General features: G+C 36.7%; 1 protein-coding gene across 1 annotated transcript in view; it reads right to left on the reverse strand.

The window, feature by feature from the left end:
* Positions 1-25,663, reverse strand: part of COG7 (component of oligomeric golgi complex 7) — a 62,353-nt gene that overhangs the window by 30,869 nt on the left and 5,821 nt on the right. The window contains 6 exon segments of the mRNA XM_020978625.2: positions 6,833-6,855; positions 6,858-6,954; positions 7,884-7,966; positions 11,739-11,907; positions 12,739-12,855; positions 16,688-16,836. Coding sequence (XP_020834284.1) covers positions 6,833-6,855; positions 6,858-6,954; positions 7,884-7,966; positions 11,739-11,907; positions 12,739-12,855; positions 16,688-16,836 — 638 coding nt within the window.

Consider the following 25,663-nt stretch of genomic DNA (forward strand, 5'->3'; position numbering starts at 1 on the left):
CACTATTCTGAAACTTAACAGTTATCTTTTATTCTTTCCTTTATTTCATGCCCTATACCTAATCTGTTTTCAAGGCTTGCTGATTCAGAATATCTCTTGGGCCACCAGGCCTTTTTCCATTCCCACTCTACCCTATCCAGGGGGATTATCACTTTATACACTGAATACAACAGCTTCCTAATATACCTATCTCTAATCTCTCCTTTATAAATCCATCCTATGTACTACCACCAAACTAAAATTCTCTTAACACATCAATTTTAATATTGCTCAAAATAATCTATTATTTCCTCAATGTCTATGAGATACTATACATAAAATTTTGGCCTGGCTTTCAAAGCTTTGCTTCATCTGGTCCCATTCTACCTATCTAATCTGATTTACCACTTCTTCCCAATATAAACCCTGTACTTCAGCCAGACCAATATCCTTACTGTCCTCTAAACATGTTCATACTGCTCCCTTGCCACTTTGCTTATCTTCACCTATCTAAATCCTACCTTCTTTTTAAGAGCCAGGTTGAGGAAACATTAGCTTTAGCAATAAGAAAAAGAAATAGAAGGTATTAAAATAGGCAAAGAAGAAACAAAGCTATCACTCTTTGCAGATGACATGATGATATACTTAAGAGAATTCTAGAGAGTCAAGTAAAAAACTACTTGAAATAATAAACAACTTTAACAAAGTTACAGGTTATAAAATAAACCCACATAAATCATCGGCATTTCTATATATTACCAACAAAGCCCAACAGCAAGAGATAGAAAGAGAAATTCCATTTAAACTTACTGTAGACATAAAATATTTAGGAGTCTACCTCCCGAAACAAACCCAGGAACTCTATGAACACAATTACAAAACACTTTTCACACAAACAAAATCAGATCTAAGTAACTGGAAAAACATCAGTTGCTCATGGGTAGGCCGAGCTAATATAATAAAAATGACAATCCTACCTAAGCTAATTTACTTATTCAGTGCCATACCAATCAAACTACCAAAAAATTATTTTATAGAGTTAGAAAAAATAATAACAAGATTCATTTGGAAGAACAAAAGGTCCAGAATATCCAAAGAACTAAGAAAAAGAAATGCACAGGAAGGTGGCCTAGCAATTCCAGATCTTAAATTGTTTTGGAAAGCAGCAATCATCAAAACTGCTTGGTACTGGCTAAGAAATAGAGTGGTGGATCAGTGGAATAGGTTAAATATGCAAGACACAGTAGTCAATGACTATAGTAATCTATTATTTGATAAACCCAAAGACCCCAGCTTCTGGGATAAGAACCCACTCTTTGAAAAAAACTGCTGGGAAACTGGAAAAGAGTATGGCAGAAACTAGGCATAGACCCAAATCTCACACCCTATATCAAAATAAAGTCAAAATGGGTTCATGACTTAGATATAAAGGCTGATACTATAAGTAAACTGGGAGAACAAGGAATAGTTTACCTATAAGATCTATGGGAAACAGAAGAATTCATGACCAAACAGGAGACAGAGAACATTACAAAAAGCAAAATGGATAATTTTGATTACATTAAATTGAAAAGTTTTTGCAAAACAAAGCCAATGCAACTAAGATTAGAAGGAAGGTAGAAAATTGGGAAAGAATTTTTACAAACAGTCTCTCTGATAAAGGCCTCATTTCTAAAATATATAGAGAATTAAGCAAATTTATAAGAACACAAGCCATTCCCCAATTGATAAATGGTCAAAGGATATGAACAGACAGTTCTCAGATGAAGAAATTAAAGCCATCTATAGTCATATGAAAAAATGCTCTAAATCATTATTGATTAGAGAAATGCAAATCAAAACAACTCTGAGGTACCACATCACACCTATCAGATTGGCCAACATGACAAAACAGGAAAATGATAAATGTTGGAGAAGATGGGGAAAATTGGAACACTAATACATTGTTGGTGGAGTTGTGAAATGATCCAACCATTTTGGAGAACAATTTGGAACTACCCAAAGGGCTATAAAAATGTGCATACCCTTTGACTCAGCAATAGCACTTCTAGGGCTATATCCCAAAGAGATCATACAAATGGGAAAAGGACCCACATGTACAAAAATATTCATAGCAGCTCTTTTTGTGGTGGCAAAGAATTGGAAATTGAGAGGATGCCCATCAATTGGGGAATGGCTGAGCAAGTTGTGGTATATGAATGTAATGGAATACTATTGAGCTATAAGAAATGATGAACAGGATGACTTCAGAAAAACCTGGAAAGACTTACATGGTCTGATGCTGAGTGAAGTGAGCAGAACCAAGAGGACTTTGTACACAATAACAGCCACGTTGTGCGATGACTAATATTGATGAACTTAATCCTTCTCAGCATTACAAGGATCTAAGACATCTCCAGAGGCCTCATGATGGAAAATGCTATCCATATCCAAAGAAAGAACTATGGAAGTTGAATCGCTATCATTTTTTTTCTCTTCTGTTGAGTTTTGTTTCATCTTTCTGATGGTTCTTCCTATTGGTTTTAATTTTTACTTACAACTTCACTAATGTGAAAATATGTTTAATAGGAACATAAATGTAAAGCCTATATCAGATCATGCACCATCTTGGGGAGGGTGGGGGGGAGCAAGGGGGAGAAAAATTTTAAACTCAAAAGCATATGGAAGTGATTGTTGATAAATCAAAATAAATTAATAAAATTTTAAAAATATTTTTTAAAAAAAAAGAACCAGGTTGATTCCCTACTACTTCTATAAGAATTTCTCCCACTATTTTATTCTACAATTATCTCTTCTTTTTCTCACATGCTAGGGTACTTATGTGCTATATGATTCAATTTTTCAGTTTAGCATTCAACAATTTATTAGGCACCTCCTGTGTACAAAACACTAAATTCAGTGGAATAGTTAGGTAAGACATTTCCCCCGCCCTCATGGAACTTACTGTCTATTCAGCTATTACGAGGAGGAAAAAAAAGGTTGCTTTGTATTTATTCTGGATATATTTAATATATATTTACATGCACATATAAGAGAGACCAGTGGCATAGTGGATGGAGAATTAGTCTGAGAACCAGAAAGACCTATGTTCAAGTTTTGACTCTGAAACATACTAGCTATGTAACCCCAGGCAGGTCATTAAACCCTTTAGTGTTCTATAACTCATATAGAAGGTACCGAGCTATATTATTAGCATACATCTCTCATATTTTTCTCACCAAGAGGTTTCCTATAACAGTGAAATCACAGTCTAGTTTATGTTATCTCTCCCTCTAGAATGTAAGCTCTTCGAGGGTAAAGACTATTTCATTTTTATCTTTGCATCCCCAAATCCTCACAAAATGGCTGACATACAGCAGGCACTTAATAAACACACATTGATTGATTAAGTCTAGCAGGAAGATAAATGACAGATTTCCTTGCTTTGCTACTAGTTTCATGTTTTCTCTCTCCAACTAGGGGAGAAAAACTCCTAGAGTGTCAGGACTATAATATTTCTCCTATAATTCCAACAGCAGGCATCAATTAATCCTTAATGAATGAATAAGATATTTAGTAATAACGCCCTTTCCTATTCTTCAGAATATTTTCATTTTTCATCTTTCATCCTATACTAACTATCTATTCTTGCCATCTCTTAATTTTGGATTTCCTTGAGTGTTTTTGTACTCTGGAATGACTAGTTGTACTTTATTTTTCTTTATTCTTTCTATTTACATATCCACATAAAATGATAGCTACTTTTCTTCTAGTACTTATAGCACTGAAGGTCTACATTTATAAAATTAAAAACATGAAATAGAATGACAACTTTGTTATGGTTGAGGCAATCAAATAAGAAACTATACAATGTTCTCTCTTTGAAAGTAACCGTTACTGACAAGCATTATTAGTAGTTAAGGAAAATACTAAGGCAGATAACTTTCAAGCATATCTAAGAAGACAGGAGAACTGAAAGTGTACTCATATCAACCAGGATCACATCATCAGATGTAACTGCTGAGAATGAATAGTCAGTGAAGTTTAACAATAAAGGCTTTTAATGGATGAAGAGCACCAGTCATTTTTCCTTGTAAGAAATGAAAATTCTTGGGGCAGGTAGGTGGCACAGCCCTGGATAGAGCACCAGCCCTGGAGTCAGGAGGACTTGAGTTCAAATCCAGCCACAGACACTTGACACTTACTAGCTGTGTGACCCTGGGCAAGTCACTTAACCCCACTGCCTAGCCCCCACAAAAAAAAAATTCTGAGAAGATAGGTTCTATCCCACAACCTGACTCAAGAAAAAGGAGGCATCATACTGAAAGAAAAAATAGAGGAAAAAACACGAGAGTACAGTATCAGAAAGCTACTCCAACAGAAAAACAGAAAGTCTTTTCTTGTATTACACTAATCCATCTGTCTACCTTGTTTTGGTCCTTTACTTAAATAGTTGGGGGAGGTGGGTGACAAGCTATTTCAAAGGGATTAGATACAAAGCTATATAAAGAGTACTAATTAACTTTCTTCTGTTCTTGAACTCTTGTTAAGTAATATGGGTGGTAATGAACCTTCATTATTATTTCTACTTATGCTTCAATAACCACATAGTTTTTCATTCTCAGAGTTTTCTAGTACATGTGAAGCTGTTGAATTAATAGATAGCTGCTCTAAATCAGAAGTATCAAACATATGGCCACAACCTTCCCAAGTGCCACGGAATCAAATTAAGATGTAATTGGGAAATATTTAATAAAAATGAATAAAAATACAATAGAACATAGATAAGGACTGAACAACAATACTGATATGTGGTTTTCTAAGTTCGTATACCTACTCATCTCTCACCTGGCTATAAAATTCTGGGCCTTCCCTGACTTTTTCACCATGCCCCAGGAAGCTCATTCTTGGGATAACTTCATCATCTCGTAAGATCTTATCAGTCTTGGTACTCCATCTCATCCCTAACCCTCAGCCTCTTGGGCCATGAACCCCAAATCTCCATTTAAGGAGAGAGCTCAGTTCAGAGACATCTCATCTCTTACCAGGATAAACTACTTTGGGACTTCTCTGATTGATTTCAATATCATGCCCCAGTGTTAGGTACCACATCTTCCACCTTTTCAGCTTCCTTTTGTGTGTTTTCCCTCACTACATAAGCTCCCTGAGGACAAGGACTGTTTGGGGTTTTTTTGCATTTGTATATCTAGTGTTTAGCAAAGTGCTTGGCACACAGTAGGTGCTTAAGAAATGCCTACTGACTTTACTTACTTGGACTAATAGGCAGCCCACAGGATCTTTATGTACAGCTTGGTGGCCCCCATTTCTACTTGAGTTTGACACAGCTGCTCTAGACCACAGCAAAATCAAAATTTTTTCAAATTACATTAAGATTAAAATTCATCAACATGGTTATAGAGATATCTAAATAGGACATTTTAAAACCTAGAGATGTAAATGCATTTCTCCTTGTCCCCTTCAGTGCTTCTTCTAAATTCTACTGATCTTCAACTGGCACAAGGAATGAAAACATACCTTTTTACTATGTGCTTTCCTTCCCTTTTCTTAGATTTTTACAGGCATTTATATGAATGTGAACTGTCTGAGCTTCTTTAGACAAAAGCAGAGGGTTTTTTTTATTCTAGTAATACAGGAAGTAGTAGAAGGAGTGGAGTGGCATAAGTAAGTGTGGACAGGATCAATGCAGTATGATATCCAAGCGAAAACTGATATGTACCCACAATTATTTTTAAAAAAACATATACAAGAATGGCTTGGTCTAACACAAAGAGAAGGAGTTAGGGATATAGGGAAAGTCCTTCAATTTAAGTGAATGACATTATTGTGTACAGCGAGCTCTTTTTTAAAAAAAAAGTTAGCCTTTTGTATGACACATAACAATGAATGACTGAACACTTGAAGAATGATTCATAACTAATTAGAAAAAATAGCCACATTTCAAACAGGCCCTGCAAGACATTGCACTAAAGCAGGGTCAGTTTTTCCTCTCATAGGACTATTGTTGCTCAGTTGTTTTTTTCAGTCATGTCTGACTCTCTGTGACTCCATTTGGGTTTTCTTGGCAAAGATACTCCAGAGGTTTGCCATTTCCTTCTACAGTTTATTTTACATAAAGAAACTAAAGCAAAGAGCGTTAAGTAATTTGCCCAGGGTCACATAGCTAATAAGTGTCTGAGGCCATATTTGAACTCAGAAAAATGAGTCTTCCTGACTCCAGGTCCAGCACTCTATCCACCATACCACTGAGCTGCCCATAAAAAGAAAATACTGCATCTTAAAAGTTTCAAGTAAAGAAAATTGTCATGGCTTTAAAAGACTTAAAGGTTTAGGGAAAAGCAACTTTAGATTGTCTTAAGTTGAAATACATGACCCACAATTCTCCCTTCCCCCTAAACAGAGGTCAATTTCATAGTAGATTTAGACAAATTTTTCTAATATTTCGGATGTACTGATAACGTGGGAAACTTCCAGACAGTAGAATGTTACTCCATGTGTAAAGATACAAAAGAGTAATAAAATACTACCAGATTGAGTTCCTCTGGCTTTTAGATAAGAAGATAAAGACATTCAGGAATTTTACATGCTCTCTAACTGAACAAAGGCATCACTTGGTCACATTAGATTCTATTTAAGATACAAATAAAAGTGATAAGAAGAATTTTAATAGCAACCAAGCAGCATTACAGATGAGAGTTTCTAAGTTGATCTTTTGACCCTTTTGGTGACACTAAATGGCTTAACTCTTCAAGCAGATTGTCTGGCTAATTTCTGAGACTCTTTTGGAGATTAAATATGAGGACACCTTTTTTAAATAATCTTGACTTTCTTCTGTTTTCTCTTCATACATACTTACCTGCATAGACCACTGGAGTTGGTGTGCCAGGCACCAAGCAAAGTGTCATAGAATTCAGTCAGCTGTCGGTCTAAAGGTAGGTCACTCTGGCAAAGATCCTGCCAGGATGCCAAAAGCTGTGCCTATAAAGGAGAAGCCAAGGATATTTTAATGGGATAGTTTTTCCCTCCTGGCAGGAAAAATGACTTACCACCATGTGGCATTCTCTGAAACAATACCACAGAGAAAAAACATGCATGTACATCTATCAGCTTATATGTAAACACACACACACACAAAATAATTCCCAATTACTGAAAGCCTTGAAAGCTCCACGTCCTAATACCCTAAATACTAGTCCTTAAAAGCCACTGGAGGATAGGATTTGAAGGGATTAGGGCTATAGTTAGCAACTTTCAAACTTTTTTGATATCCAATTTCAATACCAAAATATTTGCCAAATTCCAATTATGTTAGGTAATGGAGTTCAGGGCAGCAACTACAATCAGAGAGCACAAAAACAGGAAAAAAACAAACACCTTTTCAAGTGGATAAAGTGGATAGATCAAACTATTTTCTCTTTGATACATTAATTCCTTTAGGAATGTTTTTGCCAATATGCCATTATATAAAGATTCGAAAGATTTTAAACTGAAGATGGTTTAAAACTACCAGTTGAAAGCCTAAGCCAAGAACACCTCCTACTGGAAAGGAAAATCTAAAGAAAAAAATCCCAAAAGGGGGACAGAGATTTATAATCTCACAGAATAAACAACTCGTGTTTATATAGAATTTTACATTTACAAAGTACCTTACACACCTTGTCTCTTTTAATCCTCACAATAATCCTGGGAGGTGATAATAATATTAATAACAATAATATCTCCATTTTACACTTGAGAAAATTGAGGCTCACTTAGGTCAAATGACTTGTTCACAGACACACATCCAGTAAGAAGCTAAACTAAGGAAAGAATAGAACTCGGGTCTTCTGAATGTCATCCAGAATTCTTTCCACTACACCAAAATGTTACTGACATTGCATAATCATAGCTATTCAACAATTTCTTACCTTATGACATTTGAAATAGTAAGCAAGAAGTTGAGGCATTCGGTCAATTTCCATAAAAACGTTCACAAATACTTTGGCCTGATCTGAAATAGCAAAATATAAGAAATTGGCAATTAAGGAATCATTATTAATTGTGGAGGGAGCATCTTTAAATAAGTGAGATCAGAAACCAGAATTCAAAGGGCAAAGAAGTGAAGAAAAGGAGAGAACATGAAAACAATGAATGCAAACAGCTTTTTCTAGGAGAAATGGAGGAGAGATATAAGACAACTTGAAAGTATGATAAAATCTAACAAAGCCTAATCTTTTTTAAGGATGAGGGAAATGGGCATACTTGTAGGTATCAGGGAAGAACCAATAGATAGGAAGAGATTTAAGTTTAGGGAGGGGTGGGTAAAGATAAAATTCTTGAGAGAAGATGGAAGGGGATGGGATCAAATGCCTAAGTAGAGAGAGGTTTGCCTTAGAAAGGAAAAGGGTCACTTCATTATTCAGAGATTGAATAAAAGAGGATAGATTGTAGAATGATGTCACAAATTTTTTAAGACAGGGAGAAGGGGAGAAGAGAGAGTGCACAGAGCATTGCTGTATTTGATCCAAATATAATCTCAAAGACTCCACAGACTTTATAGGAACACAGAAACCTGGATTCTAGTTTAAGTCTTGATAAAGTCATATAATTCTCTCTGGTTCTCAGCTTCCTCATCTATAAAATAAGAGAATTATACCAAATGGTCCCTAACTTTCCTTCCAACTCTAAAATGTTAAGATTGTAATCTAGCAGGAACCATTCCACTGTAGGTTCTTTTTGTCAACTAGTACATCATGACACTTAAATAATATTGATGATCGGTGTTAGCTTTCGAAGTTCTCCCTTGGGAAATTCAGCTCCTGGTTAGAGCTACCTCGTTCTGTGAAACTGCCAATATCAAAGATTTTTTTTTTAAATTGTATTCTAAATATTTTCCTATTCTCCAGAATAATAATCAAGTTGTAAATATCATTGTTCCAGATGGAGCATGCACTCTAAGTACCAATCTTCTTATCCTATTTTAAGATGGTTCTTACTTATTTCATGCATGGCGAACAAAATGAGGGAATATGACAGCTGCTTTCCAACACAGTATTCAATTTTTAAAGGACACTGAAAGTATAGTCCTGTGTATAGCGCCACCTGCTGGCAATAATCAGTTCCAAGTTAATCCTACTAAATGTTAATCTATCAGTCCTAACAATAACCATGAGAAAAAATGCTCTAAAATCAATGGTGTCAAACTCAAATCTGGGGGCCACTAAACAGGAAATAGGAATCACCGTGAGCCACACATTGACTCAGAAAACCATATGTGTGTGTGTTTTTATTTTTTCTTATTAATACACCAACACATTAAAATCAGATAGGAGCTACATTTTAATCTGATTCGGTGTTATGGACCATTTGCATGCAAGGGTTGCATGTTTTGACACCCCTCCTCTAAATCACAAATAATAAAAAATATGCAAATTAAAATAACACTGAGACTTCAACTCACACCCCTCAAACCGGCAAAGATGATCAAAAAAGAAAATGACAATGGCCACGTCCTGGACACTCAGAACAGAAAGTAAATCAGAGACGACATAATCTTTTCATACCCGGTCCTCTCCCTCTAACTCCTTCATCCTCTCCCGATGGTTTGCCCACTGCATCTAGATCCAGCTCCAGCCACAATTCACTTCACTTCCCTGCCATCTCTACAACAATCACTATGCTATGTCACATGCACTGTCTGTGCCCTCTGTGGAAGGATGAAAAGAAGGAAGGGAAAAGGGTAGAAAGACAAGGGAGGAAGAAAGGAGAAAAGAAGGGAAGGAGGGAGAACGAAAAAATATTATCAATGAATCATTCAAAAATATGCAAAGAAGGGAGAAAAATGGTTCAGAGGGAAACAGACAAAAGGAACAGTTCCTGGAACTAATGTGCTGAATTTAGTATATGCTTTTTAACAAACAAAAAACAACTGCACACAATAAAATTCAGTTTCATCTATACAATAGTCTTTTTCTATTATTCTTTTCATATGGAAATATTCCGGTTTTTTAGTGTTTCCTAAATTCATCATGAAAAAGAATAAGATTTTTTTTAAATTAAATAAGTGAAACTGAGCAAACATTTATTAAGTACCCACTATATGCAAAGTATTCTGTTTGGCACATAAAAAAACAGGACAGCCCCTGCCCTGAAGAAACTCTAAGTCTAATAGATGGGAAAAGATGATACAAGGCAGTATGTAGCAGATAAAAAAGAGAAATCTAGACAAGTTGCTCTAGGAAAGTTTGAGGAGAGAGAAATGACTTTCAGCTTGAAGGCCCAAGGAAGAGCTGGATCTTGAAGGAAGAAAAGGATTTTAACTGATAGAGATGAAGTAGGAATGTACTCTAGGTGTATCGAAAAGCAGTCTGGAATGATTCCACTGAGGTGAGAAGGCACCCAATGATTCTAGAAATAGTTCACAGTCTAGTTTGGCTAGAATGTCAAGTGAAGAAGACAGTGATGTGAAATAAGACTGGGTACGACTTTAAATGCTAAGAACTTTATATATCCCCTATAAACACCCAGGAGCCACTAAAGGTTTTTGAGCAAGGAAAGAACGGTTGGTCAGAAAGAACAACTGAGTAGAAAAGTATGCTGAAAAAGAGAACATGGTAGCAAAAGTCCAATGTCCAAATTAACCAAAATCTGTTGTTATTTGTCCTTTGTTCTGAAAGAGGACTATGACATCAGGAAGGTGGTGCCATGACTTACAAGTGAATTGGATTTAAGAAGGAGGGCTGTGCAAAGTCATCAGCCTCACTTTCTACTGCAGAGCCATCTGGATCCAGAGGCCAGATGTGGATCAGGATGACTGGAGATGGCCCCAAAACCAAAATCTACATTTCAGTCAACAAACATATGTTAAGCATTGGCTACATACAAGGCATTGTGCTCAGTATACGAAGAAAAAAAGGACAGCCCTCGCTCTCAAGGAACTTGCATATGAATAGATAAATAAGCATAATAATAGCTAACATTTATATAGGGCTTTGCAAAGTTCTTTACATATATTATGTCCTTTAAACCTTACAACAACTCTGGAAGTAGGGGCTATTCCTATCCTTATTTTACAGATAAGAAACCTGGCTACAAGAAGTGACTCATTGTGGGTCTCACAGCTAGTAAATGTCTGAGGCAGGATTCACATCGAGGTCTTCCTGACTCCAAGTCCAGGACTCCATACAAAAGACCACCTAGCTGCCTAGAGAGCGTAGGGGCAAAGGAGGGATCAGAAGAAGAGCTCTAGAGATATCAGAAGGAGACAACTCAAATGTCTGGAGAGATTAAAGAGGATTACAAGGAGAAGGCAGTACCTGAACTGAGCCTGGGAGGAAAATAAGTAAACTGAAAGGCAAGGAAAAGGAGGACACATGTACCTGGTTTAGGAAGCAGTCATGCATCAGACCCCAGCAACCAGAGCAACTTCTACATAGTTAGACAGCATCTCTCAGACAGTCAGAAGCCCACAGTGATTTCATAAGTAGCTTCACTCTCCATCCAACATGGAAAGGATTGGGAAAGGGATCACAATGCAGGGGGAAGCAGGCTGGCTTTCCAGCCAGGTTTGAGGCTCAGCTCTACTACGTATTCAGCCATGGGCCAGTCACTTCAGTGTCTCCTCTTCTAAAAAATTAGAGGGCTGGTCCCTTCTAGTTTTAAATTTATGGATCCCATGATCCTAGTCCAGGTTGACAATATTCTCAGTAATGATCAGCCAGTCAAATACGATGCCTTCTCTTTGGGAAGAAGTGGACATAGAGACAGAAAAGACTTGTACTCACCTATGGACTGAGAATTGAATGCAGCCACTATCTGTGGACTGGCCATGGCCTCGAGCCTGTTCTTCAATGCCTCAAGGTGCACACATTTATCTGAGTAATCTGGTGTGTCTACAAGCATGGTCAAACTGTTCTGCATACTGGTTAATTTGGCGGAAATCACAGCCACATCCTTCAACAAAATCAGAAGACAGTACATGGGATATTCATTAACAAAAACTTACGTTCTCAAAAGTGACAAACCTTAAGCTATATAATTACATTTAAATCAAAAAAGTATATATTGTCAATAAAGTGTGTAAACATTCTATAGAAATGATCTGGGAGCTGTATGACCCTGGGCAAATCACTTAACTTCGACTGCCTCCAAAAAAAAAAGGAAAGAAAAGAAATCATGGAGGGGGGCAGGTGTGGAGGATGTGAATATGTTTTAAAATCATAGTAGATAGTACCTAATTTTATCATATTTAACATCATCATTTACATCATATGTTAAATATTGGCTACATACAAGACAGTGTGCTCAGTATACAAAGACAAAAATGAATATCACAAATCATAAAGCAAAATCATAAAGCAATTCCAAACATCTCCTCTCTTATACATATAGTCAAGAATTAAATCAGATATGCTACTTACAGATATTAAAATTAAGCCTCATCTACACTGACCATGGGACAGGCAGTGATATGGGAAGAGAATGAAAGCAAGATGACTCCAGCTTGCTCTCCCTACAAGCTTTTATTTGGGCCTCCCCAGGGAAACACTTTTATGCTTGTAGGTCCCAAAGTCAGGACAGTAGGGAAAGTGGGGGAAGTAGAATTACTACAGAGAGTTACAAATTTTCTCTTTGCTATGCTTCCACATCCCTGTATAAACCACTAATTATGGTTATTAAGCTTTTATAGTCACACCCTGTTCCATTTGATTTCCCCAGGTTTCTATCTCTCTAGTTAGTCTTTTCTCTACAATATTTCAAATAAACCCCGTACAAACAACCTACTTGTGTCTTGAATGTTTCTTCAATATCTGCACTCAAGGTGCTCCACTTATCTGCTTCTTGAAGGGATTCTGCAGCCAGTTGCATTCTGGATTTCACCTGGTCAATCTCTACCAGCACCTAAAACAGAAGAATAGAAAGTAAACTAAAGAAAATGACTTGGTAGGTAAACTCCTTTAGGTCAGGGACTATATCATATCTGTCCACTGTAGCATAGTAATAATTTACTAGATTGACAACAGTAGGTACTCAATAAATGCTTATTGCTTTGTAATCTGCTAAACCAGGCCTATTTTTTTCCCTACATCTTCTCAGTGTAGGTGAAAACTGTATTCCACGAAGCTTGAGACAATGTGATATCATGAACAACAGCAAAAACAACACTGGATGCAGCCTGAAGAGGATTTGATCCAAGTCCTGACTCTGAAACCCACTGGCTTTCTAATCCTAAGCCAGTCAATTTACTTTTCAAAGATTCGGTTTCCTCGTCTCTAAAACATGTATAATAAGTCTCTCTGATGAGGGCCTCATTTCTAAAATATATAGAGAATTAAGTCAAATTTATAAGAACACAAGCCATTCCCCAATTGATAAATGGCCAAAGGATATGAACAGACAGTTCTCAGATGAAGAAATTAAAGCCATCTATAGTCATATGAAAAAATGCTCTAAATCATTATTGATTAGAGAAATGCAAATCAAAACAACTCTGAGGTACCACATCACACCTATCAGATTGGCCAACATGACAAAACAGGAACATGATAAATGTTGGAGAAGATGGGGGAAAATTGGAACACTAATACATTGTTGGTGGAGTTGTGAAATGATCCAACCATTTTGGAGAGCAATTTGGAACTGTACCCAAAGAGCTATAAAAATATGCATACCCTTTGACTCAGCAATAGCACTTCTAGGGCTATATCCCAAAGAGATCATACAAATGGGAAAAGGACCCACATGTACAAAAATATTCATAGCAGCTCTCTTTTTGTGGTGGCAAAGAATTGGAAATTGAGAGGATGCCCATCAACTGGGGAATGGCTGAGCAAGTTGTGGTATATGAATGTAATGGAATACTATTGAGCTATAAGAAATGATGAACAGGATGACTTCAGAAAAACCTGGAAAGACTTACATGGTCTGATGCTGAGTGAAGTGAGCAGAACCAAGAGGACTTTGTACACAATAACAGCCACGTTGTGCGATGACTAATATTGATGAACTTAATCCTTCTCAGCATTACAAGGATCTAAGACATCTCCAGAGGCCTCATGATGGAAAATGCTATCCACATCCAAAGAAAGAACTATGGAAGTTGAATTGCTATCACTTATTTTTCTCTTCTGTTGAGTTTTGTTTCATCTTTCTGATGGTTCCTCCTATTGGTTTTAATTTTTACTTACAACTTCACTAATGTGAAAATATGTTTAATAGGAACATAAATGTAAAGCCTATATCAGATCATGCACCATCTTGGGGAGGGTGGGGGGGAGCAAGGGGGAGAAAAATTTTAAACTCAAAAGCATATGGAAGTGATTGTTGATAAATCAAAATAAATTAATAAAATTTAAAAAAAATAAAACGTATATAATAATTGTTGTACTCCCTACCTCACTCACAGAATTGTGAGGAAAGTGATTTATAAACCTGAAAGCATTATAGAAGATAGTGTGAGTTACTATTCAGTGTCATCAATAACCTGGTAAAAGCACTAGATTTGGAATCATAGGACCTGAGTTTAAATCTTGCCTCGTCTATCCATAAGACCTTGGGATGCTTATTTACCTTTTCTGGGCTTCAATTTTTTTTCATCTGAAGATTCGACCTTCTTTCCTTACACCCAGAAGGGGCAAAACTAGGAACAATGAGTAAAAGTAGAAAAAAAGCCAATCTGGGCTCTGTGTCAGAAAAAACTTCCTACCAATCAGAGCTGGCAAGAGGGAGTGGACTGCCTCAGAATAGAGTGGGCTCCTCTTCTCCAGTGGTCTTCACGAAAAGGCCACAAGACTACTTGTCAGGAAGATTACCAAGGACCTCCATTTTCAATTATAGGCCTTTGAGATAACAGACATAAAGCATTTGGCAAATCCAAGGGGGCTATATAAATGGATGCCATTCTATGACTTCAACAAAATGTTCCCATAGCCTTTTTAGGATAAGATGGTAACAACCCCTCCTATTTATAGAGCTCTTTACAGTCAACAATATGTTTCTTCACAAGCCAATGAGGATGTTGCCAGGTAGAGCAAATAATATTATGCCTATTTTTCACAGAGAAGAAAACTGAAGACACAGCAATGCTAAAAGATTTGTCCATCATCACATAGCAAGTGAGTGTCAGAACCAGGATTTAAATCTGGGTTTCTCTGATTCAGACTTCAGTGCTTTCTATTATACTACACCAGAATCATAAGAAGGAATCATGTCTCCTGAGACTGAGTTAATCAACAGAAGGTTTTCTCTCACTGATCTCCCTTTCTAGCTTCTGACAATCCTAATGGCCAAGAGTCACTACTAAGACCAACCTTTTTTCATATATGCCAAAGTTCAGCCAAAGTCACAGTATTCCAAGAAACAAAAGCTTAAGGAGAAAAGGTACAATTTATCAGAATTTCAACAAAGAAAATTCAGTTTAAAATAACAAAACTAACAAAAGAATTTTTTCAATCCAATAAACATGGTAAATCAATAAGGAGAATCTTCCATTCTTCAAAGTAAAAAACTTGGAATAGTTTCCTATTTCAAAAAAAAAATCACAGAATATTATAATTAGGAGAAAATTTAGCAATTTTTCAATCCAACTTCCCAGGAAATGCAGGAATTCCTTTCACAGTATCAATGACTAAGAAAAAAAAGAAAAGAAAGGCATCTAGCATCTGCCAGATCATGTAAAACTTTAAATGAAAGAGGAGTCTGCCTTCATCCAAGAAACAATAAGGAGTCATTGAAGACTTGAGAAACAAGGGGGTGATATCACCAGATTTGTATTTTAGGAATATCTATTTGACAGCTCAATTTCCAATTCTTGGCCACCCCAAAAAGAAAGTGGAAGGTGACAAAATGGAGACAATGACCGTAGAAAACCCTTTTCTAAGAGTTTAGCTACAAAAGGGAAAAGAGCTACAGGACAACAGTGTTTCAGGGTTAAACAAGTTTTTTAATGGTGGAGGAGACCTGGACATATATTTAAGCAGGAGAGAAGAACCAACTAGATAAGCAAAGATTAAAGATGAGAGAAAGAGAAGGGATGTTCAAGTGGGGAACACTTAGATGAGACAGGCAGGGAATGGAACAAAATCACAAGTACAGGGGTTAACTTTGGTAAGAAGAGGTGCCCACTTCTCTATCAAAGAATAGAACAAAAAAGCAAAGACTGGGGAAGGATGAAGAGGGATTTTAATTTGAGGAATAGGTAAGGTATAAACCAGAATTCTAACCCAAATCTCAGGACTGTGAGTTCATCATCCTTCCCACTATCCTACTGTGTTATGGCTACAGTGCCTTATTGTTATATCTAATATAAGAAAATGGGTGACCTTAAACTGACACCTATCCAATGCATCAAAATGAAAGAATTCATTAGCATCATTGACAAAGCATAGCAATATATTCTTTTCCAAAGTTGGAAGATCTAATTTATTTATAGCAATACATTCTTTTCCAAAGTTGGGAAAACTAATTCATTTATTGCACTGAAGAGAAATGTCACCTCTCTCTGTCTTCTTATAGTACTTCAGGTTTTTCAAGGGGAAAGAGAATAGGAAGAAAACCAGTCTGGGATTCAAGAGAGATCGGTTCTGATTCTGGTTCTGTCAAATGTGTAACCTTGGGTAAGTTAGCACATCTATTTGGGCTTTGATTTCCTCATCTGTAAAATAAAAGAATTGGACTATTCTCTGAGGTTCCTTCTAGCTCCTACATCTAATTATTTCTATGAATCTATGAATACCTGCATTGACTGAGCTGTGTCCTGTTCAAACTTTTTAATATCTTCCTTGACAAGAATCATTTGCTCCTTCAGGAAAGATGCTTCCTGTTTAAGCGCTTCCACATCTCGGAGAACTTTGGGCATATTCTGGAGGGCCTGTTGACTGGTTTCTGTAGAAAGAAACAAAGAAGCAACAAAGTAGATGAAAACCAGCCACCATAAGTAAATAAAATTCAAGAACTCTAAAGACAATCTCTACTAAAACATTTCAAAATAGGCCAGCTGGGTGGAACAGTGAATAGAGCACCTGCCCTGGAGTCAGGAGGACCTGAGTTCAAATTTGGTCTCAGGCACTTGATGCTTCCTAGTTGTGTGACCTTGGGCCAGTCACTAAACCCTGATTAACTCACACACACACAAAAATTCCAAAATGACATAAATACTTGCTAATCAAGTTAAAATGTTTTACTATTTACCACAGCCATTCAGTTAAAACAAGTATGCTCACATCAAGAGTTCATGTGGGCAACGAGGTGGTGCAATAGATAGAGCACTGGCTCTGGAATGAGAAGTACCTGAGTTCAAATGCAGCCTCAGACACTTGACACTTACTGATGTGTGACACTGGGCAAATCAGTTAACTCCAACTGCCTTGCAAACCACCACCCTCAAAAAAAAAAAAGCTTATGGTCATAAAACACTTAGCTGCACTGATTAATACAACGATATAAGACAATTCCAAAGGATTTGTGATGGAAAAATGCTATCCATGTCTAAAGAGAGAACTGATGAACTCTGAGTGCAAATTGAAGTATAATTTTCTCACTTTATTTTTCTTGCTTTTTTTTTTTTAGCATAAGGCTAATATGAAAACATTTTGTATGATTTCACATAGGTAACTGATAACATGTTGTTTGCCTTCTCAATGGGTCAGGGGATGGGCAGAAGGGAGAGAATTTGGAACTCAAAAATATTTTTAATGTTTAAAATAAATAAATAATGATTTTTTTTTAAAAAGCTCATGATCAGAATTTAGATGGAAGACAGGGACAAATGAAACTGAGGAAAAATAACTTTCTTCTATCTATACTTCATAGAGCTTCAGCTTTTAATTTTTTTTTTCATTATGAAACATTGAGAATGTATTCAGAAGCAAGTCAATGAATGGTTCTACTAGAAAAATGGTTCCTGTTTAAAATATCCACTTAGAACTGCAATGGTGGAGACCAGGAATTTTAGGCTTTTTTGTGACATGGACCCCTCTGCTAGTCTGGTGACACCTATGGACTCCTCACAATAATGTTTTTAAATGCATAAAATAAAATATACAAGATTGCAAAGGAAAATAATTTTATTGAAATATTGCTATCAAAGTATATTTAAAAACAAATTCATCAATCCCTGTTTAAGAATCCCTGGCCTATACATCACACCTATCAGATTGGCTAACATGACAAAACAGGAAAATGATAAATGTTGGAGAAGACGTGGGAAAATTGGAACATGAATGTATTGTTGGTGGTGGTGTAAACTGATCCAACCATTTTGGAGAGCAATTTGGAATTATGCCCAAAGGGCTATAAAAAGGTGCATACCGGGGTAACTAAGTGGTGCAGTAAATAGAGCTCTGGCCTTGGAGCCAGGAGGACCTGAGTTCAAATCCAGCCTCAGACACTTAACACTTACTAGCTGTGTGACCCTGGACAAGTCACTTAACCCCAATTGCCTCACCAAAAAAAAAAAGTGCATATCCTTTGACCCAGCAATACCACTTCTAAGGGATGTATCCCAAAGAGATCATAAAAATGAGGAAAGGATTCACATGTACAAAAATATTTATAGCAGCTCTTTCTGTGGTGGCAAAAAATTGGAAATTGAAAGGATGTCCATCAACTGGGGAATGGCTGAACAAGTTGTGGTATATGAATGTAATGGAATACTATTGTGCTATAAGAAATGATAAGCAGGCAGACTTTAGAAAAACCTAGAAAGACTTGTATGGACGGATGCTGAATGAAGTGGGCAGAACCTGGAGAATATTGTACACAGTAACAGCCACATTGTGCGATCGATGGCTGACTTTGACAGACTTAGCCCTTCTCAGCAATGCAAGAATCTAAGACATCTCCAAAGGTCTCATGATGGAAAATGCTATCCACATCCAGAGAAAGAACTACAGAGTTTGAATGCGGATTGAAGCATAATATTTGCTCCTTTTTTCCCCCTTCTGTTTTGTTTTGTTTCTTCTTTCCTGTGGTTCCTATTGGTTCTAATTCTTCTTTACAACATGACCGATGTGAAAATATGTTTAATAGGAATGTATATGTAGAGCCTATGTTAGATTGCATACTGTCTTGGGAAGGGAAGTGGAGAAAATTTAAAACTCAAAAGCTTATGGAAGTGAATGTTGAAAACAAAAAATAAATTAATAAAATAAAAAGAACCCCTGGTCTAGACTAAATGGTTTTCAAAGTTTTTTGATCGTATACCCCTCTTAGTGAAACACAACATGCGTATATTCACTTGTTTATGAATTATTTATGTCCACTACTGCACTAATAATTATATACATTATAAAATACAAAAAAGAAACATTATAACAGGAAAAAGATGAAAAAAATGATCTTAGATCAACAGGAAGTCACTAAAGGTTACTGAATAAAGGAATGACATTGTTAGCTATGTGCATTATTTATATTACCAAGTGCTGCCCTCCTGCTCTAGCCATGAGGTATTGCGGCAGGGTGGGGTGGGGTGCAGAAGTTGTGAGGAAGGAATTTTCCCAAAGGCATTTGTACAGTTGTTGCTAGTGGTGCCCACTTACACGGAACTCCTACGCAGAAATGCGGAGACAGGGGAGAGACACTTATACTGTGGAGGGAAGAAACAAAGTTGAACAGCATTGGAAGATAAGGAAAGGTGCAAGTATGTAGGAGATAAGGTCCATGATTGGCTATATTCCCCACCCTCTGATTCACTGATTACACATCACTTATTGTCAGACCCTGGCCCTTTAGAAACCATTACTAGTACTACTAATAACCAGGTGAGAATATTCCCAGCATCCAACCAGTTGTTAAGTGTCATCATTTCTACTTCCAAAACATCTCTTGCACCTGCTTCCTCTATTCTCACCCAGCCACCATCCATCTTAGTTCAAGCTCTCATTACTTCTCATTTAGACTAATGAAACAGCCTCCTAATTGGTCTCCCTGTCTCAGTCTGTCCTCTCTCCAATACATTACACAGCTGTCAAACTGATTTGACAGTAGTAGTACTGACATTTAGTTAAGTCTAGTCCAGAGGTGTGGACACTACCAGCATGTGGGTCACAACACTCCCATGCCACACAAATCAGATTAAAATGTAGTTCTTATCTAATTTTAATGCGTTGTATTAATTTAAAAAAAGAAATATGTAATAAACATGGGGTTTTCTAAGTCAACATACAGCCACAGGGATCCTTATGTACAATTTAGTGGTTCCCTTTCTGGAGACTGCAGCTCTAAACCATCCTCAGAGTGCAGTCCAGACAAGATTTAAGATAACTGAGAAATGTTTAACAAAATAAATAAAGATACAATGAAATGTTGTTCAGTCTCAGTCAGACTCTTCAGTGAACCCACTTGGAGCTTCTTGGCAAATATAATGGAGTGGTTACAGTGAAACATAGATAATGTTAATTTGTAGTTTTGTCAATATGCAACCGCAGGGATCCATTTCACACCACTGATCTAGACAACCTATTAAAATGGGCTAAAATGACTAACAAAACTGATAAAAGAAATATCTGATGTCTTTTCGTTTGTATAGATATACCTCATTTAATAGCCTTACTCAGTCCTATGCTAACTCATTTTCTCCACATTTTCCAATACTAAAGAGGACAATCGATTAATTTGCAAACATTTATCATGAACTTTAATACGTTTCAGGGGCTGTGTCAAGTGCTGAGGATACAAAGAAAAAGTGAAAATAATCCCTGCTTTCAAGAAGTTTACATTCTAACATGTATGTACATTATGTACATATATGTACTTTTATAGGTATATAAGTTACATACAAAGGAGATACAAGACAACCTTAGAAGGATGTGCTAGCATCTATCAAACCAACATATATGTTTGTATGCACTGAAAAAATAACACTGACTGTAAGCCAAAATCAGGTTTTATAAAAATCCAAATTTGAGAGGAAATTGAAACTTATATTTGGGCTAATCCAGAACTATTACCCTCATCTGGGGGCAACAGAAGAACTAGAAGGTTAATGAAGAACTGTGTGTATTTATAAAGCACATAATGATTACAAAGTCCATTAAAAATGTTATTTCATTTGATCCTTAGGAACACAATGAACTTTGAGTTCAGCAAAACATTTGACAAGTTTCTAGTGATATTCTTGGAGATAAAATCAACAACCTATATTAATAAAGATCTTTATGGTTTACAAAGCACCTTCCTCACAAAGACTCCATGAGATACATATTACAGATGAGGAAACTGAAGCTCAGAAAGGCTGACTTGTCCACTTACAAAGCTGGCGAATAGCAGAGTTCTGACTCAAATCTAGTTCTTCTGATGGTAATCAATGATACTCAAATAAAAGGGGACTGGGACCTCAGATATTAGATTCTATCAAAATGCCTATGACTTGAGAGCAGTCAATATTGGTTGCAGCAAATAACATATCTAAATGACCAGGTAGAGAATCCTAATATACAGATAAATTCTTCCCATCACTATTAGTCTCCAAAGAATTAGTATAACACTAAAAAAGCTACTTAGCATCAAATCCATTTCTTACATCTCCGCTTACTTAATGGAATAGATGGAAAAACAAATTAACATTCTCTCACATCTGACATTCCTTCCAACAAAGCACAAATCCACAAGCCTATCTAGATGACTAATTCACTTCATCATCATTCACTAGTTAGAAATGGTACATTATTCACTAAGTATAAACTAATAGAGAAAAACAGTTGACTATCGTTTGAATACTTACAAATCAGTCACTTTATGGAAACAACACAACTCTGTATTATGCTACCATAAGCTCCTTTGGAATTTAAGAAATAGCTGATAGGACTGAACTGATGGGTGTTATGTCTAAGTTATATTAATGCCTATGATAAATAAGATAATAAAACTCCAAATAGATATATCACATGGATGAAAACACACCAGATGGAAACATCTGCTCACATGCTTCATTTGTGGCCCCATTGGTTAATTAATTTCTGAACGTTAAAGCCCAATTACATTGCTAGCTGGTGGAAGAGAATACTAAGAGTGCTTTCTAATATGGACTCCTATGTCTCATCACACTGCTAGAGATGCTAAAACAGGATGTCTTAACCATTTTTGTGTCATGGACCTCTTTGGCAGTCTAGTGTATGGACTACACAGAAAAATGCTTTTAAAATAAAATACAAAGGATAACAAAGAAAATCAATTATATTAAAATACAGTTATCCATTTTTTAAACTAGTTCACAAATGCCAAGTTAAGAATTCTATACTAAAGAAAAAAAAATTCATCTTATCATCATGTGTCAAGATAATTACATTTTAGGAGAAAGTGCTTCATTGGAATGAACTGCCTTAAGAGGAAGAGGGTTGTCCCCTTATCAGAAGTCATCAAACCGAAACTGGATGACCACTGTCAGTTATATTGTAAAAATGGTTCTTGCTCAGGTGCAAGTTGGACTAGATGTCCTCTGTGGTCCCTTCCAACACTGAGATTCTTCAACTCTGTAGGTATGTGAAATATGTCACTGAAATTATAATATTTGAAAACAAATCAAGTGTGCCAAGCAGAGATATACATTCAACTTTAAAGAAAAAACTCAATTCTTTGTTATTCCTTTTTTTGATACCACAAAGGTTCTGCAGTTTCATTAGTGTGGCTACCCCCTCTACCACTGCAAATAACAACTACTCCACGCTTTTTATATAATATAAAGATTCCTCAAATTTTGGACATGTTGAGTTTGAGATGCTGTGCAATACCCAGAAAGGAACTTAAGGAAAAGATTATAAACAGATAAATACACTGCTGAATCATTAGAATAAAGGTGATAATTGAGGTCATTGGAGTACATGAAATCGCTGAGGGAGAGAATGTGGGAATTAAAGAGAAGAGCAAAAGCAGCCCTTTGGAGGGCTTACACACCTATTGGGGCAGCAGGTGGAAAATTAATCAGTGAAGAAGCAGTAGGGAGGAGGAGGTGAACAGCGTCACAGAAGAAGCCAAGAAAGGAGAGAGCATCTCAAATGAGAAAGAAATCAACAGTGTCAAGTGCTGTAAAAAGTGGATTAGGAGTGAGAAAAGGTGAAGTAAAATGAGAAGTCTGGACCAGATGATCTCTGAGGTCCTTTACAGATCTAAATTATACTAGCCTATGATTAAAAGGTCCTTGGTGAACTTGGTGAAAACTCTTTCCACACCATGGGTCAACAACCAGAACGCAGAGGGTCAAGGAGTAAATGAATAATGAGGAAATGTAGGTCACAAGTATAGACTACTCCCTACAGATAAATTTGGAAGTGGAAGAGAAACAGTATAAGACAAGAACTTGAGGGGGTAACAGTGTTGAGGGAAGGTGTTTGTTTTTAATGGGGAAGACTCGGTATCATCGTAGGCAGGAGAGGAACAGGCAGAAAGGAAGAAAATGAAGATAAAACAAGAGCAAAGGAAAAGGGAAAAAGGGAATCCAGATCATGTGAGCAATGAGATAGAGGACCAGACATTTTCTTTGATCCCCATGACCTCTCCAAAACAGAAATTACACACCAAGGATAAAGCAACTTCAGCTATCTCCCCGGTATAGGTCACCGAAAATTTAAAAGGTTTAAAAAATAACCACCAAAAATTAATGAACTGATGCTCACTGGCCGTAAGCTTACTCACCCCTGTTCCACATCCCACAATTAACAGCATTGAAGGTGCACTAGCAGACCCAAGGACTGGACAAAGACTTAGAACAAAACCCACCCTAAAACCCCATTCCCTTCCCTCTTTTCAGTGCCATGGAGACCCTGGCTCCAGCCTCCAGAAGTTTGCCTGGGCAGTAGTGACAAAAAGCCATCAGGGCCATAACCCCACAGCACCAGCACTTCAAAATTCTGAATTGCCAGTGCTGGGGCAGAGAACTCCAAAGAACCAGTGATGCAGCCCTCTGAACCACAGGTGCCAGGCCAGATAACTAAGGCACAGAGGGAGCTGGATAAGACATTGTGTGTCTGTGGGGAGTGGGAAGGGGGAGTTCTGGCACTCCACTAGGCCTGAGGGAAAGAGCATAGCAACAGCATTCAGCTGGACCCAGTTCTGACCATCCAAAAGTCATTTGGAGAAGAAACTTAGGCCGCTGAACCATGAATTGCCCAGTGTGGGAGGAGGTTGAGAGGATTTGAGACCTAGGCCCCAGGAAACCACCATTAGAAGGGACAGTCAGAAAACAAACGGGGGAAAATCAAGGGGGAAGAAATTACCAAAAATCTCAGGAAGAAGAAAATCTGGACCTTGAACTCAAACAGATACATCAACAGGGAAAATATTAACAACAGAAGGATATATGGTCTCCAGATCTAGTAAACAACTTCAGGCATCTATGGAAAAGAAAAAAAGGAAGGAAAAAAGATGGTTGAGAGAAGGGGAAAGTATAATCATTATTTCAAAGCTAAAGCCTCTATCTCTGACAAAACGGAGAGAGGGTGGTGAATTTTATAATTACTTATAGATTTAATAGCATAAAACATAAGTAGTATGCCTAGTGTTGTTAAATTCAGCTTAATTATGGAAACAGTAAAACAAAGTCTGAATTCCTGTCTGACAAAAAAAAATTATAAATTAAAAAAATGGTAAATGAAAAGTCAAAGCTGACAATTTTACCATTAAGTTACTTTTTCCACATAAACTGAATTCCCTCATAAAAAGAAAAGAGGTTAAAAAATGGAGCAGAATCAAAAGAACAGTTTTTTTACAGTGTCGACAATATTGTAAAGACAAACAACACTAGAAGATTTAAGAACTCTGATCAATGCAATTGCCAACTACAATTCCCGAGGACTCATGATAAAACATGCTACCAACCTCCTGACAGAGGTAATGGACATCAGAGTAAAGACTGAAAGATGTGAAAGGCAGTAAGCTGCAAGAGATATGGCTGGCACATTATGTTTTGACTGACTTTGATAGACTTAGGTCTTCTTAGCAATGCAAAGATCTAAGACAACTACAAAAGACTCCTAATGGAAAATGCTATCTACATCCAGAAAAAGAACTACGGAGTGTGAACGCAGATCAAAGCATATTATTTGCTCTCTCTCTTTTTTTTTTTTTGGTTCTCCTTTCTCATGGTTTCTCCCATTGGTTCCAATTCTTCTTTACAACATGACAAATGTGAAAACAGGTTTAATATAAAAGTGTTTGTAGAGTCTATATCAACTTACACACTGTCTTGGAGTCAGGGGACGGAAGGGACGGGGAAAAAATTCGGAACTCAAAATCTTATGGAAGTGAATGTTGAAAACTAAAAATAAATAAATTTAAAAAAAAAAAGATATGGCCAGAAGTATCAATGGGGCCAGATTGTGGATAACTCTGATAACAGACTGAGGCATATTTTTTGGACATGATCAGTTCATTCATTTGTTTTATTTGACTACACGTGTTTATAAAAGAGAATTTGTTTTCCTTCCTCAGTTGGGAGGACAAGTGACAGGGGAAGCAGAAGGGGAAAGTAGATTAAAAAAGATACAATTTTTTTAAAAGATCAGGATAGAAATGAACAATATGGACATCAAAAGAAAAACTGAAATTTTAAATGAACCCTAAAATTGTTTTTGAGAAGGAAAAAAAATTTAGCAAATAATTTTTTCAAAGAGGAGAAAAGTTGGCCTATCAAAATTCCAAATTAAAAGGGGAAATGAAAACAAATCTTATCAATGCACTTCTCAAAAACCTTCATTGGAAGCTAAACTCCTGATCCTGA

The sequence above is a fragment of the Phascolarctos cinereus genome, unplaced genomic scaffold (genome assembly GCF_003287225.1).
Source record: "Phascolarctos cinereus isolate Bilbo 61053 unplaced genomic scaffold, phaCin_HiC Scaffold_4;HRSCAF=312, whole genome shotgun sequence".
NCBI lineage: Eukaryota > Metazoa > Chordata > Mammalia > Diprotodontia > Phascolarctidae > Phascolarctos > Phascolarctos cinereus.